General features: G+C 49.9%; 1 protein-coding gene across 3 annotated transcripts in view; it reads left to right on the top strand.

The window, feature by feature from the left end:
* The window catches only part of VWA3A (von Willebrand factor A domain containing 3A), a 60,652-nt gene extending 47,264 nt beyond the window's left edge, over window positions 1-13,388 (top strand). The window contains exons 23-34 of one of the 3 annotated variants that reach the window (XM_047838506.1): window positions 743-833; window positions 1,756-1,866; window positions 2,391-2,488; window positions 3,338-3,475; window positions 4,960-5,068; window positions 7,884-8,028; window positions 9,053-9,197; window positions 9,641-9,792; window positions 10,807-10,930; window positions 12,496-12,593; window positions 12,785-12,850; window positions 13,168-13,288. In XM_047838506.1, the coding sequence (XP_047694462.1) occupies window positions 743-833; window positions 1,756-1,866; window positions 2,391-2,488; window positions 3,338-3,475; window positions 4,960-5,068; window positions 7,884-8,028; window positions 9,053-9,197; window positions 9,641-9,792; window positions 10,807-10,930; window positions 12,496-12,593; window positions 12,785-12,836 (1,263 nt within the window). In that variant the 3' untranslated portion in view covers window positions 12,837-12,850; window positions 13,168-13,288. Of the gene's footprint in view, window positions 1-742; window positions 834-1,755; window positions 1,867-2,390; window positions 2,489-3,337; window positions 3,476-4,959; window positions 5,069-7,883; window positions 8,029-9,052; window positions 9,198-9,640; window positions 9,851-10,806; window positions 10,931-12,495; window positions 12,594-12,784; window positions 12,851-13,167 lie in introns of those variants that run through there. The other 2 variants (XM_047838505.1, XM_047838507.1) reach the window with 2 other exon arrangements.
* The last annotated feature ends 3,686 nt before the right edge of the window (window positions 13,389-17,074 follow it).

Below are 17,074 nucleotides of genomic sequence, written 5' to 3'. Positions count from 1 at the left end.
CAGGGGCTGTGTCTTGGGCCTTCGGTGCTTTCCGAGCCGATTCAGAGTGAAGAGGCTTGGGCTGTGCCAAGGCCTCCAAAGAGGCTCCTGGAATGAGGGCCAGGTAGCAGCAGCCAGGCCTTTTTCACAGCAGCTCACCCAGTGGTGTGAACTGGTTGGTCCAAGGCCCTGGGTAACTCTGTTCAGCCATTGCCACATTGCACTTGTGCCCAGTAATGAAGGACTCCTCCCTTAAAACCGAGATGCCCAAGAAGGCACAGAAGTTACCCAAATGGTTGCTTGTCATGCTAGAGGCCCAAAAATCCCAGTCCTAGGAAGAAGGGCGGTAACTGAAGCAAGTTCTAGCAAATCCCACGGGTATGCTAGCATGGCCTCCCTCCCTGTTCTTAAACACACACACACGCACGCACACAATTTTTCACCTCAAAACCCAGTCGCCTCTGAATCTGCTGCAGGAGATGGGGCAAACGTGTCAGAGGAGTCGACTCCCATAGGCCCCTCCCTGCACGGCTTCCTAACGGACAGGCTGAGACTGGGGTTTCATCCCAGAATTTGGGAAGGCAGGGGAAGGCGATGCCTCTAGGCTGGCTCCTGGAACCTGGTGGAGTTCTTTGAATGAGGGCAGTGCCCATGTGGGCAGAACCTTCCAGAAACACAGCCCCTGGGATGGGAGTAAGCTACACATGGTCTGGGCCTGCTACAGAGAACAGGCCACTGATAGGAAAGACGGCCTGTTTTCTAGAGCCTTAAAGATGACCGTGACAGAAAGAAGAGCTCCCCCTTGGAAGCTCTGACATGGCGGCCACTTAGTGGCAAAGCAGGCGTCCCACCAGGTAAGCGTGACCGTGCTCAGGCTGGTGGGTAGTGGGGTGGAGGGCATGGCCAAGACAGGTATTAATTATAATGGTAACCAAAATGACTGATGATCATGAGTCTTTATCATGTGCTCACCCTTCTGCTAAGATTGTCCCAAGTAAAGCTTACCATAATCAGTCCTGTGTGACAGGTAATCTATTAGTTCCCCATTTCACTGATAAAGAAATTTAGGCCCAAGACTGGCTAAGGATAATGACCAGTGCCAGCTGGTCATGACAGGGCTTCAGTATTTTTATTTAAGTATTCAGCTCATAGAAGCAAGACCATGTATCTTACTAATTTTTTTAAGTTTATAGGGAGGGAGGGAGGGAGGGAGGGGTAGGGGCAGAAAGAGAGGGAGAGAGAATCCCAAGCAGGCTCTGTGCCGCCAGCACAGAGCCCGATGTGGGGCTCGAACTCACAATCGGTGAGATCAAGATGCAAGCCGAGATCAAGAGTTGGATGCTTGACTGACTGAGCCACCTAGGCGCCCCTGTGTATCTTATTTCTAATGTCAAACACATAGCAGAATGGTTCAGAGCAGAGTTGTGGAGTCAGCAAGACCTGGGTAGAATCTTTGCTGTGCCCTTACGGATCCTGGGCCCCACTCACCTTGACTATAAACTGGGGCACGTTGAGGATAAGCTGATACGGGTTACGGAAAGCACTTAGCGCCACGCCTGGCACACATCGGTACTTGGTAAATGGCAGCTTTAGCTGTTGCCGATGCAGGTGAGGCCAGAAGACTTGGGGGTAGTCCCTGAGGACCTCAAGGCCATCTTGGAGGCCTATTTCAAGGGCAGAGCATAGCTGAAATTGACAAGTCTTCCAGACAAGCTGGACAGCGTCACCGCATGACCCCACGAGGCTGCTCCAGCCAACAGGCCAATTTTCCTCCAGCTTCAGCCCAGCCAGTGAAAGAAGGGACCGCAGAATGGAGGAGGAAGACCAAGTGGAGGGAAGCAGAGACGTCTCTCTCACTGTTTTATACGGAGACGGGGAATAACGTGGGTAAGCAGGAGGTTACACAGATATCTGGATGGCCCTGTAAGAACTGTAAGGTCAGCAGGCCCGTGGGTAGGGAGACGCTGTCCCAGGACGCGGGCAGCAGTGTCTCCCTAGCAGGCGTATCCTCAAACCACTCAGGTCTCCCAGTCCAGGGAAATGGGCGTCCGAGTTCTTGACACCACTCATCCTCCATCAGAGGCAGTGTCCTCAGCTCTGAGGCTGATTGGGAAATTGGGAAGGGAGTGGAGATGAGTGTCCTCGGGTCCCTACCCGCTCGCCCCTACAATTGATTGCTGCAAAATGGTACAAGTCCCCCAGTAACGATTCACTGAGGTGTAGAGAGGAGAGGTCCCAACGCTTCCCCTGATCCACCTAACAGCCTCCCTCTACCCTTCAGCAGACTGGCCTAAGTAATTTTCCAGCTGATTTGATTGACAGAGAAATTAAATGCAAAAGGAAGCCAAAGAGGGTAGTGGAGGGGAGAGGGAAGAGAGGTGCACGAGGTAACCTCACTCTGTTTCTCCTAGGCTCGGTCTACAAGAAATACCCTCAAGGAAGGGGAATACGAAGTGTTAGCTCTTCTATCCAGTTGCCCAGGAAGGATGCAGTTTGCTCAAGCCAAGAGGTATTAAGTTCTTGGAACCTGCACACACCCCTCAAGCAATAATCTCTTCCACCAACCTTCCACTCGTAGGTAGGTGGACATACTTGGACGTGGAGACGCATGTGCTCACAATGGCTGCTTAGTATGGCAGATGGGAAAAGAGTTTAAATAGACCTGTGTTGGAAACCTGGGTCTGCTGCTTCCTAGCTGGGTGACCTTGGGCAAGTCATTTAGCTACATCCAATCTCAGTGTCCCCGTTTGTAAAATGAATCCAGTTGTATATCTGCTAGGATTGATGACTAATTGAAGTATATTTGGGGTAAAGCACTTAGTGGTGTCAGAACCTTCTGACTGCAGGCAGGACAAATCCCCCTTCTTGTTCATATCCTGACGATACAAACATTCAATGAGAGTCTCTTTCCACAACCATTCAGTAAGAGTCTGAGCTTGGTTCTGACTGGAGCCTGACTCGATCCTGGAGCCATGCTTGATTGCTGCGAGCCTGCCCGTTCTTGTATCTCTCACCGTGACAAGGAGAAAGAGATCACCCTAATTGGTTTAGAGTCTGAACTTCAGACTAGTCATGGCTTTCCACTCAAATTTTATGGGAGAGAGTTGAAATGGCTATTGGAAAAGCAACAGCGTCCACCAGACTAGAAAGTAGCAGGTTCCGTTGCCGGTATTTCTTATGCATCTCTCCCCAGTGCAGGGGAAGGAAGCTACATGCCCTGGGTGCTCATGAAGACCTAGAAACCCCACACTGCAAACACGAGACAGATTTCAAATACAACGTTTTAATAGATGAGTCAGACCATCATTCAATTAAGCCTACATTACCCAAGATAATAGTTCTTTCTTTTATTCTAAAGTGGGTAGCAAATTATGGGCTCAAAAAACTGAGGATGGAAATCTCCAGATACATCGGTCCCAGCTGCACTCATCAGAAGTCAGCCCAGGGGCTGGCGTCAGCCAAATACTGCAACATCCTGCCCAGTATAGAGATCAATGTAAGTCATGGTTTTTGTTGCTATTGTTTCCTTTCTCCCACCTCCTGCCTGTGATCAGCTTCAAAGGGCACAATGTGTTGGTGAGAACTCTATGTGAATGTACATGGCTTCTCTTCCTGCTTCTATCCAAAATTGGGACTGTTCTTGGCACATAGGGATGCAGATACTGTTGGAAGAAAAGTCAACTCCTTAGGGTGCCTGACACCATCTTCCAGAGCTAGAAGGGCTCCATGGAGTGAGAATTAGAAATAGTTGCTGAGGGGGGCGCCTGGATGGCTCGATCGGTTGACTCTTGATTTTGACTCTGGTCATGATCCCAGAGTCGTGGGATCGAGCCCCTCATGGAGCCTGCTTAAGATTTTCTCTCTCTCCTTCTCCCTCTACTCCTTCCCCCTGCTCTTTCTCTCTCTGTCTGTCTCTAAAATAAAAATTTTTAAAAACCACACACACACAAAATAGTTGCTGAGAATAGGGTACTGGCTGAAGAACTCAGCAGAACTCTGTACCCCAATGTTGCTGATGATTCTGTTAAGATAGGGAGCATCAGACCTCTCTCTCTGCCCCTCCCCCGTTCATGCTCTGTCTCTCTCTGTCCCAAAAATAAATAAACGTTGAAAAAAAAAGTTAAAAAAAAAAAATGGGCGCCTGGGTGGCGCAGTCGGTTAAGCGTCCGACTTCATCCAGGTCACGATCTCGCGGTCCGTGAGTTCGAGCCCCGCGTCAGGCTCTGGGCTGATGGCTCAGAGCCTGGAGCCTGTTTCCGATTCTGTGCCTCCCTCTCTCTCTGCCCCTCCCCCGTTCATGCTCTGTCTCTCTCTGTCCCAAAAATAAATAAACGTTGAAAAAAAAATTTTTTTTTAAAAAGATGGGGAGCATCAGGGGGTTCCCTCCTCCCCTGGGGGAGGTGAGAGTGTTTTCTAGTTTCTAGTTGGGGGATAATTTTTTCACTGCTAAAACACTGGAACAAGTAAATTTAGTACAAATGAAAAATGAATCATGCTGTTTTTGTTTTTGTTTTTGGAAGACCCCATTTTCTATCCTTGCCATTTTATGTGACGCTATTGATGTTAGGGGAAACTAGAAAGCCAAAAGTAGCCACCAAATGCAAAATTATTCACCAGAAGGATTTTATGGGGGTTTTATCATGCCGTCCCCTTCTCCATCTAAGGTCATCTTTTAGTTTGACATTTATGGACTTCCCATCCTACCATGAAGTGTTTTCTAATTTAAAATTTAGAGATGCTATGTTTTTTATTATTTCAGTGACCACATGTGCCACAAAACCATCATCCCAATTCCCCTACTCCTTCTAGAACCATAAATCTAGTAGTTTGGTCAAAGAAAAAGCCTTTAAGCAAATATATATATGCCTAATAGAGGTTTTTGGAAATTATTAACCACAACCAACTAAACTGTTTAAGGAGATGATGGGGATATGAAGAAAGCTGATGGGGCAAAGTTTGCCTTGGCTTGTCTTAATCCAGGGGGTAGTGAGACATATCCAGTGGACGCCCAGGGAAATGGAAGCATACATCACATGTCTGGAGAAGGTGATGAGGCGCTATGTCCAGAGGCTGCAGTGGCTGCTGTCTGGTGAGCCTGCCTGCTGTCCTGGAGGGTGGAGGGGCATGAGGGGAAGTGCAAGGTCAACCCAGGGATGAGGGTCAGTCCTTCCCAGACCAGGTGCACAGGTCAGGGATGAGGCCAGGAAGGTCATCCAGCTACAACATGATTTCTGGATTCCAAGGTCAGGCAAGGTGCCGGATGACAGGGAGGTGGAGCATGGGCCGGTGGGCACCAGAAGGGACCCAGGCCTGTCCAGGCCCACCCTGCAAGGCCATGTCCCGCCCCTTGCCTTCCTGGATGTGACTGAGGGGCTTTCTCTCAAGAGGCCCAATTCAACATTGATTTGACCCCCATAGAACTTGTCTACAAAGGCAGAAATGAGAGGGAGTCCTGACAGAGAAGAATCCCCCGTTCTTCTTTACAGAGGGCACCAAGGCACCTCCAGGGCAGGTGGACAGCAGGGCTGGCCCAGGAGAGCCAGGCTCACACCCTAGAGGAGGGTGGGCTGGAGATCAAGAGACGGCCGGAAGCATCAAGTTCAAGAGGCCAGGCAAATAGCCGGAGCTGGACAGGAGAGTGTTTAGGCTTTGGGGCCTGGAGGGTTCCTGGGACAACAGGAGGAAGGAGGGAGGGAGGCTTTTATAGAGGTCCCTATGTGGGCTCCTCAGGGTCCCACACAGATTCATTAGATCCAATCCTCTGCAGTAGAACCTGGTAAAACAGACCATGTGCAGTGGGGTATAGTGATGACTGCTGCTTTCCAAAGCCTCCGGAGGGCGCTGCCAGAGCCACGTGTAGTTGTCGTGTCAGAGGCTGACACGGGGGCAAAGAGGTTGTGTGCCTCTCTCCAATCACAATGCACGTTTGCTGCTGGGAAGGGTGTGAAGATCAGCAATGCTGCCACCCCAGTGCCACCCAGTACTTCAAAACACCACCAACACTTCCAAACCCAGGGCTGCTTCACTTATTCACTCGTTCATTATTCAACAAATGTGTGTTGCTCTCCCGCCAGGTGCTGGGGAGATGGTGGAAGGCAACACCCTGAGCTCATGGAGCATATGGTCTAGGAGACAGACGTTAACCAAAGAGTCCCACAGACAAGTCTAATGTCACAACGGTGACGTGTGTAGGGAGGAGATAGGCATGGGCAGTGAGAGCCTCTAAGAGGGGCAGCGGGCCTGGATAGGAAAATCACAGGAGGCTTCCCTGAGGAGCCAAGATCTGAAGAGTGAATAGATGTTACCTGGGCAAAGAGAGAAAAGACAGGCATGTCTGAGGTGCTGGGGGCTGGGGGGGGGGGGGGGTGGGGGTCGGTGCTGAGTATAAGGACTAAAAGGAAGCCTGTGTGGCTGAGGATGAGGGAGAGTAAGAATGAGACCATCCCAGAGAGATGAGGCCATGCCCAGTCTTTGTCCTTTATCCTAAGAGCAATCGAAGCCACTAAATGTTTTAAATAAGGGGGAAATGATCAAGTTAGCACTGGCAATAATCGCCCTGGTTCTGCATGGAATACAAATTGTTGAGGGGATAGAGCTCGTAGTAGCCCGGGTGAAAGACTGGGCTAGCTGGAAGAGGTGGGGATGGTAGAGATGGACGGCGTGGGCAGAGTCAGAGAGATGCAGGAGGTCAAAACGACGGGGCTTGGTGGCTCGCACTGTTTCCACCATCTGGTTCCTAAGACGGATCGGCCAGCCGTTTGCAGCTGGAGTTTCCTCGACTCAACTGGCTGGCTGGCCATCTTCATGGAACGTCGCCCACGCCTCAGGATGGCCCCTCTCTTGGCATGTGGACATGAGCACTGCCAGGGAACACCCCAGATGAGTCCTGGAAGGTTCCTGGCCAGTGGGTCCAGCCAGCTCAGTCCATCTTTTCCTGGAAAGCAGCCGATCTTTTCTGTGGCAGTTTTTCCATTTTTTTCTACGACTGCCTCCAGGAAGGTCGCTGAGGCGTGATTCAAGAACGCTGGATGCGTTGTCTTCTGTTCTTCGGCTTCCCCCTGGGTCACTTCTGTATTTAGCCTCGTGAAACTAAAGGCGAGGGTTAGTGGTTGTCTGACTAAAGTGTGGGTTGGAGGACATGGGTTTCTCAGTGGTCACTGCCAGTCTGTGTGACCCTGGCAAGGGTCTCCATCCAGTCCTCCTGATTCCTTCCACAGTCTCTCTGTCCTTGAGCATGCCATGCTCCTCTCCTCTGGCCCAGGCTTGCCCAGGCTGTTCCTTCCACACCTTCACCTCTTTCCTCCGCTAGCTGCCCATCCTGCAGTGGTAGCTCACCCGCCAAACTCAGATTCTTCCCACTACTGCTCTGTCATGACCCTCGGAGAGCCATAGCTATGGATTTAACATCTGTCTTGCCTGCCCAACTCTCAGCTCCAGGAGGCCAGGCAGCCTCTCTCCATCACACTTTGCACAGTGCCGGGCTCCGCTGATGTCTGTTGACCAGCTGATGGACTCCGTGCTCCATAACATCTTTTCCAGCCCCAAACAATACCGTAACACCACTTAGTCCAGGCGCTTAACTGTAGGGATGAGGAAACTCAGGCCAGAGTGGTTACAACCACTTGTGCAGGTGATCACAGATCACAGGCAAAGACACAGCTGAAACTGTGACGTCCCAAAGCCCAGGCCACTGACCGGCTCTGCCCTTGGACAACTGATGCCCCTCACCCCTCGACAACATCACAAAGGCCATCTCCCAGTGGGCTAACGTCTGATTGTCGACCAGTGAGGCAACAGGTGTATTTGGTAGACCTTGTATTTGATAGCTGCTGCGAGAAAAGCCAGCAGTGGCAGGAGCGACCCCTCACTCCTTCCCTGCCTCTGCCCCCACGCCCTCGGAGCAGGGAGCCGCCGATTATTTGGCACCATTTTGGAGAGCAAAGTGTGCATCCTGGTGGACACGTCGGGATCCATGGGCCCCTACCTGCAGCAGGTGAAGACGGAGCTGATTCTGCTGATTTGGGAACAGCTGCGCAAGCACTGTGACAGGTGAGAGGCAGGGGGCGAGTGGGTGCGGGGCAGGAAGCGCTGTAACAGGTGAGAGGGAAGGGGGTGAGTGGCTGTGAGGCAGGAAGATCAAAGGGGAAGTTCATTGGGATTCCCTCCTCGCCGCTCACAAGCCTGGAGCTGTAGCTTATTTGAGCAGTAACACTGCATCCTGTTGCAGAAATAAAGCAGCCTTCAGAAATCCATCTCTGGCCCAGGGACCATTGCAAACAGAGCAAAGGAACCAGCAGGTGGCCTTCAATTGTAGATTTCAGCTGAACTTGATTTTTTTTTATTTTTTCTTTTCTTTTTTTTTTTAACATTTATTTATTTTTGAGACAGAGAGAGACAGAGCATGAACGGGGGAGGGGCAGAGAGAGAGGGAGACACAGAATCTGAAACAGGCTCCAAGCTCTGGGCTGTCAGCACAGAGCCCGACTCGGGGCTTGAACTCACGGACCGCGAGATCATGACCTGAGCTGAAGTGGGACGCTCAACCGACTGAGCCACCCAGGCGCCCCTGAACTTGATTTTTTAAGAGATTGGGGTTTGGGGTTGTTTTCTCTACCCAGAAAAATTGACCCTGGGAGACGGTAGGAGACTGGTCCTAGACTGGGACTCATCCTTGCCTTAATAACAGTAAACATTTATTGAGCACTTGCTGTGTGCCAAGCATTTTATGTGCATGATTTCATTCAATCCTCACAGTGCCCCAATGAGGTATTTCCATTATTATCCCCAATTTTCAGAAAAGGAAATTAGGGCTTAGAGAGGTTAAGTAATTTGCCAGAGATCACATGACCTGTAAGTGGCACAGAGGTGGGGTGCCGATCTATTTCATCTGCATCTAGAATCGTCAGCGTGTACCTCCTCCTTCTCATTCTCCCCGAGGGGCCCCGGGGCTCGATGTAGGGTCTTGACACTGATAGGCTTGCATGGTCCTCACAGAGGTTACTTCACCCAGGCATCTTCTAACCCATCTCTTTCACCTTCTCTCTGCCCCTACCTTTTCCACTCCCCTCCCCAGGTTTAACCTGCTCAGCTTTGCGGAGGACCTACAGCTGTGGAGGGACACTCTGGTGGAGACCACAGATGCAGCCTGTCACGAGGCTATGCAGTGGGTGACCCACCTGCGTGCTCAGGGGAGCACCTCAGTCTTGCAAGCATTACTGGCAAGTTCTGCCCCCGAGCCCGACTCGGTAGCAAAACAGAAATACCATCACCCCTTGTACCGATCCCGATCCCGCATTATGCTTTCAAATTACAAAGAGCCCTTTTAGATCTACGAAGTGTTACTTTATTTCATTGTCCCGACAACCTGGTGAGAAAATGATCCTCGTTCTCACTTTAGAGTTGAAGGCACAGAGGCTCAGAGAGGTTAAGTGACTTGCTGGGGTTAACCAGCCCAGAAGTGCGCCATGCTTTCTCCTAGACCTTGGCAGCTTCCTTGGTCTGTGATAGCTGAAAGGGGGGAGGGGAGGATCTGTCACTCTAAATGGACAAGTCAGTGGGATCCAATCAGAACTATTTCCCTTGGGGACCGCAGGCAATTCGTTTTTGCCCTTCCTGGTTAGTGCCTAGCCCTGAGCCAGACCACCCTCCCGCTCTCTTTCAGAAAGCCTTCAGTTTTCACGATGTGGAAGGATTGTACCTCCTGACCGACGGGAAGCCAGATACAAGCCGCAGCCTTATTCTGAATGAAGTCCAAAGACTCAAGGAGGAAAGAGATCTGAAACTGCACACCATTTCCCTGAACTGCTCAGGCAGGTGGGCAAGAAGGAGCAGGGGCTGAGCTGTACGCCTTTCCCACGGCTGCGTGTGTGAGGTACACATGTGAGCAGCTGGCCCAGTCCAGGGACTCACTTTAGACCCCAATCTCTCCGGGGCCCAACTCTGTGAGTGAGAAATGAGGAGGGTGCAGGCAGGCGTTACATCAGAGTGAAAGCCCTCCCTCCACCTCCAGCTTGCCCCTCTCAGGCACCGCCGTCCTGACTTTCTCCGGTATGAGAATGGATTTGCGTCCCTTCCCACGGTCACGTGTGGTCTTCGCCCTCCCGATCTTTCTCGGAGCACACTTGTGAAAATTGATGGGCAAAACGTTTAACATAGCATTGCCACGGTTATTTTTTTTATAAACGATCACCGCAGAGGAACATGTGTTGGAAAAGAGAGATTCTGCTCCTTCAGAAAAAGACTTGAATGTTTTTGGCGAAACTGTGATGACTTTGGTGAATTTTTTTTTAATGTTTATTTTTGAGAGAGACAGAGAGAGAGTGAACAGGGGAGGGGCAGAGAGAGAGGGAGACACAGAATCTGAAGCAGGCTCCAGGCTCTGAGCGGGGCTCAAACTTAGAATGGTGAGATCGTGACCTGAGCCAAAGTCAGACACTTAACCGACTGAGCCCCCCAGGTGCCCCGCTTTGGTGCATATTTGATCTGTCTAAACCACGAGCTTCATAAAGGCCACGCTTGTGTCCCTGCCAGCCCCAACACGTAGTAGCAGGCACTGGCTCCCTGTCCAATTAAGGAACGTGTGCTGGCTGGGTGCTTTCCCACTAGCTGGCGACCCTGAAGCAGGGAATCTGCTTCGTGCAGCAGCTGCCTCGCCCATAAACTGACGGGGGTGGGCTTGGTGATGCCAACGTGGTCTCAGTGGCACAGGGCCTCAGGGTCCAGGGCCCACTGCCGCACAGACTTAAGCTCCCCGCAGGCTAGGGGTGCAGAGGGAACTTGCCTGGCCAGTCAGCGGGCCGGCCTCAGAACATCTGTTCTCCCAACTAGGGCGGCGGTTGACTTCCTGAGAAATCTAGCCTCCCTCACGGGGGCCCGCTATCACTGCCCTGTTGATGAGGACACACTCTTCAAAATCCACGGCCTGCTGACCAAGGGCTTCGTGGACGAAAGGGTAGGTTGTGGAGCAACTGAGTGAGGTCTGTTCAGATGTCTCGATATAACGTCATTCCCCCCTACCTGAAAAGATCTCTGCTTCTCTTGTGAGAATACGAAGTATTGGCTAGAAAGGGCTGTGTTTCCCTGCTGCTCTTCCTCGAGGCTGGCTCTCCTCGGAGTGGGAAAGCAACAGAGCTTGAAGGTGTTATTTATTTAGTCAATCAATCAATCAATCAATCAATCAATCTCTACACCCAACCACCCAATATGGGGCTTGAACTCACAACCCTGAGATTAAGAGTCACATTCTTTGCCTACAGAGCCAGCCAGGTGCCCGTGGAGGTGTTATTTACTAACAGAACAGTTCACATTCATTGCACTTACTTGTGCAGGTCCATTGCTTTATACAGACTACCCCTTTCAATCCCCTTAACCACTATTATACCCATTAAACGGATGAATAAATAGGCTCAGTAAGGGACAGGAATACACCTAAAGACATAGCAAATGGTAAAGTCAGCCCAGACACTCATTGCTCTTAACCTCTTTGCTATAAGTCCTGCTTATTTCTGTGTCCCTGTGTTCAATTCATTGAAACACAGATATTCAAATGATCTAAGTAACAAATCTGGTAAAGTCACAGTTTCTATCACACATGCCAGATACGAGAATGCCAAAGATCCTCTCCCAGTCTGACTGAAAAGCTAGGCACGTGTTTATACCTTTTGGGAGCATGGTGCTCTCAGAACATTTTCAAGGCAACAAATCATCACGTAAGACAACAAACCAGATTTCCAGAACCTCTTTTTGGAGGTTAAAGATGACTGCCACAGGACATGGCCTAATTTGTGAGGTCAAGTGCTTTGCAGGACTCCTTCGTTCAAATACGTCTTCTAGGGATAAATACTACAAATAGTTCAGAGAACAGAACAAGTGACAGTAAGAAAAATTCACCCGTCCTTATAACCCAGGAAAACAAACTTGACAGTGTTGCAAAAGTCCTCAGTTTGATGCCACAAAAAATCAGGTTCTATGAATAGCCTCCAGATGCAGAATGGGATCATTCCTCTCCTGCTGCGAAGGGCAGAGGGAGCCTCTTTCTTTCGTACATTCTCTTGCTGGTCGTGAGCACTTGTGTCTCTAACTCTAGCCTCTGGAATTCCACTGGCTGACACAAGAGAAAGCTGCCTGTGCAGCTGTTTTACTAGAAGCAATAGGGAAAGGGCAGAATAGATCTCACTGGGTAACAGTGAGATAAGGGGCATGTTCCACTTCTGTTCTACTGAGAAGAGAGGCGCCGACTGCCGTGAAGTCCAATGAACACCTTGGTTCGCCACTACCCACTCCGCTGACTCTCAGACACCTTACCTCAAAGTGTTCCACTTGCAAAGTAGCTACCTTGGCAGGTGGTGAGCTCCTTGTCTCTGGAGGTATGCAAACCGAGGCCCACAGATTGCCTGCACTGGGTGGGAGGCTGCATTTGATTAGGTCTAATTTTTTTTTTTCCCTGAGATTTTGGATTTTCAGGTTGCACCCAGTCATTGAATGGATCTAATTTCACACTCATTTCCCCTTTCCAAGGACCCCATATTGCCACTATTTGAAGGAGATGATTTGAGAAGATTGGCCCAGGAGATCACCAAGGCCAGAAGCTTCCTCTGGAAGGCCCAATCCTTCAGGTATGCCCTTCGAGCAGCCCCTCACACCTGCCTCGTGGCTCTAGCCCACCCAGACCCTGGGCCTCATCGAGACTTGGGCCCACCCTGCTGATGGCACAGCCTTCCTGCAAGAGCTCCTGCCTGCTTCTCCCCACCAGGCCCAGAAATCTGGGCGTCAGGGGGACCTCCTCGCTTCATCTCCTGTCCACTAGGTCTCAACTCCAGAAGAAAAACAACACAGAACCAAATGTCACTCTTTTCTAGAGAAGGGTTCTCAGGTAAGAGGAGGTGATGAGATCTCTGTCTCGTAAGTATCCACCAAGGACGAGGCAGCATGCTCAGTGTCATGGGTAGTAGTAACTATGGGGAGGGAGGGAGGGATTGGAAATAATGACTCCTCTAAATTGAAAGGCCGTCTTACAAATAATCACTCGCTCAGCACACACTGGCCCTGAGGGTGAGGTATCCTAGAAAGCTGTAACCCAGAGTTCATCCCCAGGAAACATGATCCCAGGCATCGGGGCTCTCTGGAAGCTGAGGGAGGGAATGCTCTGACATCTCAGGTCCACTCTAATGTTCCTGCCCTGTCCCCCAGCACACCCTACACTCCAGCCACAAAATTATCACTCGCTAGGAAGCCTTGCACCAAGCCCTGCCTGGAAACGCCCTTCTTACCACCCTCTGCCTGGTGACTCCTGCTCATCCATCAAGGCACAACTCATATGGCATCAGCTCCACTGTGAAGATGTCCCTGGGACCCATCAAGAGCTGGGAGCCTCCAGCCTTCCTCCCACTGCATCCGGACCAAACATCTGTTTCCACGGCAGTGACACTTAGCATTTATGATGCCTAGCACTCCATACCATGCTTCCTTACTCCCTTTGCCAACTCTTTTTCTTGGCTGTGAGCTCCCCCAGGATGAGGCTGGTGTCCTAGGTCCCCAGAACCTGCCACAGGGGCAGACGTAGTAAACTGTGAGCATCCAGCTTAGCTGTGGGAGTCCAGCTCTGGAAACCAGCCACAGCATGTTATTTCTGCCCTGGTCCCCTCACCCTCTGCTTCCCACCACCCTGGTCCGGGGTGGCGGGGGGGGGGTGATGCAGATTCACCATCAGCCCATCTTGGGAGCAAAAACCAGTGAGCCTTACCACCTGCCCCCTACCTGTTCAACCAAACTGAATTAAGGTCTGCCCTGCTCAAGTGGGTGAAAATTGGGTTGGGTCCACTGGGCCCGGCCCTGCTGTGTACATATGAAATGACTGTCTCATGTATTATGTGGTCTGGAGTGATTTCCTGAGATGAGAAAAAATTGCTTTTATGTAATTAAATAGAATCAAAATGACTTTTAAGCTGAAGTGATGATTTGTTTGTGTGTGTGTGTGTGAATTTTTGGTGATATAAAATGCTAGTAAAAGACTCATATGCACGAGCACCTGGTAGCTCAGTCAGTTGAGCGTCCGACTTCGGCTTAGGTCATGATTTCATGGTTCATGAGTTGGAGCCCCAGGTTGAGGTTGCTGCTGTCAGTGCATAGAGCCGGCTTCTGGTCCCCCTCTCTATCGGGGGGGGGTCCCCCTCCCCCATATGGGTGCATGCACTCTCTCGCTCTCTCTCTCAAAAATACATAAAACTGGGGCGCCTGGGTGGCGCAGTCGGTTAAGCATCCGACTTCAGCCAGGTCACGATCTCTCGGTCCGTGAGTTCGAGCCCCGCGTCAGGCTCTGGGCTGATGGCTCGGAGCCTGGAGCCTGTTTCCGATTCTGTGTCTCCCTCTCTCTCTGCCCCTCCCCTGTTCATGCTCTGTCTCTCTCTGTCCCAAAATAAATAAAAAACGTTGAAAAAAAATTTTTTTTTAAAATACATAAAACTTTTTTTTAAAAGACTCATGAAGAATATATGAAGAATTCCAAATCAATAAGAAACAGAGAAATATCCTAATGTTTTGAAATGGACAAAACACTCAAACAGGTGCAAATAGGCAATAGGTATATGAAAAGGTGCTCAACAGGCTTACCCATCAATGCAGATTAAAACCACAACGATAGGGGCGCCTGGGTGGCTCAGTTGGTTGAACATCCAGCTCTTGATTTTGGCTCAGGTGATGATCTCACAGTTTGTGGGTTCGAGCACTGTGTCAGACTCTGTGCTGATAGTGTGGAGCCTGCTTGAGATTTTCTGTCTCTCTCCTTCTCTATCTGCCCGTCCCCTGCTCATGCTATCTCATAATAAACAAGCTTAAAAAACAAAAACCCTTAATGATATACCACTGCATGCCCACCAGAATGGCAAAAAGTAAAAAGACTGACAGTATCAAGATACAGAGCAGCTAGAACCCTCCGGCGTTGCTGGGATGGGGACCCCATCCAGTGGATTGCCGACCTAGCAATTCTGCTCCAAGAGAAACAGTTGCATACATTCCATAAAAGACATACACAAGAATGTCTTCACAACAACTTTACTCATAAAAGCCCCAAATTGGAAACTACCTAAATGTCCTACCAATGCTAGAATGGACAAATAAATTGTGACACATTTGTACATTTGTACAGTTTGATACATTTGTACATATGTACCATGTACATTTCTACACATCCATTTCAAAAATAGTTCAGTAGGGGCCCCTGGGTGGCTCAGTCGCATAAGCGTCTGACTTCCACTTCAGCTCAGGGGTCTCCTCCGCATCCCGCCCTGTGCTGACAGCTCAGAGCGTGGAGCCTGCTTTGGATTCTTTGTCTCCCTTTCCCTCTGCCCCTTCCCCATTTGTGCTCTGTCTTTCTCTCTTTCTGTCTCAAAAATAAACATTTAAAAAAGGGTTTTTTAAAAATATTTATTCATTTTTGAAAGACAGAGAGCAAACGGGGGAGATACAGAATCCAAAGCAGGCTCCAGGCTCTGAGCTGTCAGACGCGGGGCTTGAACTCACAGACCGTGAAATCATGACCTGAGCCGAAGTCGACTGCTTAACCGACTGAGCCACCCAGGCACCCCCAAAAAAGTTTTTTAAATAGCTCAGTAGGTTAAGTGCCTGACTTCATTGCTGCTCAGGTCATGACTTCATGGTCATGTGATCAAGCCCCACATTGGGCTCTTGCTGGGTGTGGAGCCTGCTTAAGATTCTGTATCTCCCTCTCCCTCTGCCCTTTCCCCCCTACCTTTCTCTAAAAATATAAATAAGGGGCGCCTGGGTGGCGCAGTCGGTTAAGCGTCCGACTTCAGCCAGGTCACGATCTCGCGGTCCGTGGGTTCGAGCCCCGCGTCGGGCTCTGGGCTGATGGCTCAGAGCCTGGAGCCTGTTTCTGATTCTGTGTCTCCCTCTCTCTCTGCCCCTCCCCCGTTCATGCTCTGTCTCTCTCTGTCCCAAAAATAAATAAACGTTGAAAAAAAAATTTTTTTTAATATAAATAAATAAACAAATAAATAAGTAAATAATATAAATAATTAGATAATGAGCTATAACTGCTTTCAACAATATACATCCATCTCATAATCAGTGTCAGGCAAAAGAAAAATACATAGTAATTCTATTTATATGAAGTCCAGGAACAAGCAAAACTCTTGTTGGCAACAAAAGTCAGAATAGTGACTGTGAGAGTCATACTGGGGATGTTTGAAGTGCTGGAAATATTCTATATCTTCATCTAGGCAAAGTTGTAAAATTCAAGGTGTTTCCAAAAAAACCCCACAGTTCACTAAGGCTTGACAAGCCCAGGCTTTGGCCAGGCTCGGTGCTGGGCTCAGGGAGGCAGCAGTGACCATATGGATCTCAGTCTGGTCACTCTCTCGGATAGCTGCTGTTTCACTCACCTCTACAAACAGAGAAAATAGCCTGTGGTGTTTCTATCACTTTGCTAGTGTTACTGTAACAAAGTACCACAAACTGAGTGGCTGAAACAACAGGAATGTATTGTTTCCAGTTCAGGAGGCTGCAAGTCCGAGTTTAAAGGACCGGCAGAACTCCAAACTTCACATGATGCTCTGCCTGTGTGCATGTGTGTGTCCAAATTTCCGGCTTTCATGAGGACACCGGTCATAATGGACCAGGCCCTACTCTATATTATTTATCTTTAATTACATATGAGATGACTCTATTTCCAAGGCCACACTCTGAGGTACTGGGTGGTTAGGACTTCAGCATGTGGATTTGAGGGGCCAAGGAGGTATATAATTCAACTCATAGCTATTGTATCGTAAACTATGCTGTTATCAGGACAACAGCCGCCAGCTGGACCTGGGGATAGGATTCCTGTGGCCCTGCGGGTGGGAGAGGACAGGCTGGTTTTGGTAAACGGAATGATGCACACAGTTTGGATGTGGTTGGGGAAGTGGTGAAGCACAGGACCCGGGTGTGAACCCCAACCTCTCATATAATGATAACCCCTACCGTTGGTTGAGCCCTGACTGGGCAGGCACCATACTGTTGGCATATACCTTGTGTGCCCCAAGTCCAACAACGTCACAGCCGTACAGCACACACAATTTCCAGTTTGTGGATGAGGAAACTG

This window comes from Prionailurus viverrinus, chromosome E3, assembly GCF_022837055.1.
Source record: "Prionailurus viverrinus isolate Anna chromosome E3, UM_Priviv_1.0, whole genome shotgun sequence".
Classification (NCBI taxonomy): Eukaryota; Metazoa; Chordata; class Mammalia; order Carnivora; family Felidae; genus Prionailurus; species Prionailurus viverrinus.
The sequence above is the reverse complement of the archived record's forward strand: the minus strand, read 5'-3'. Positions and strand labels throughout refer to the sequence as shown.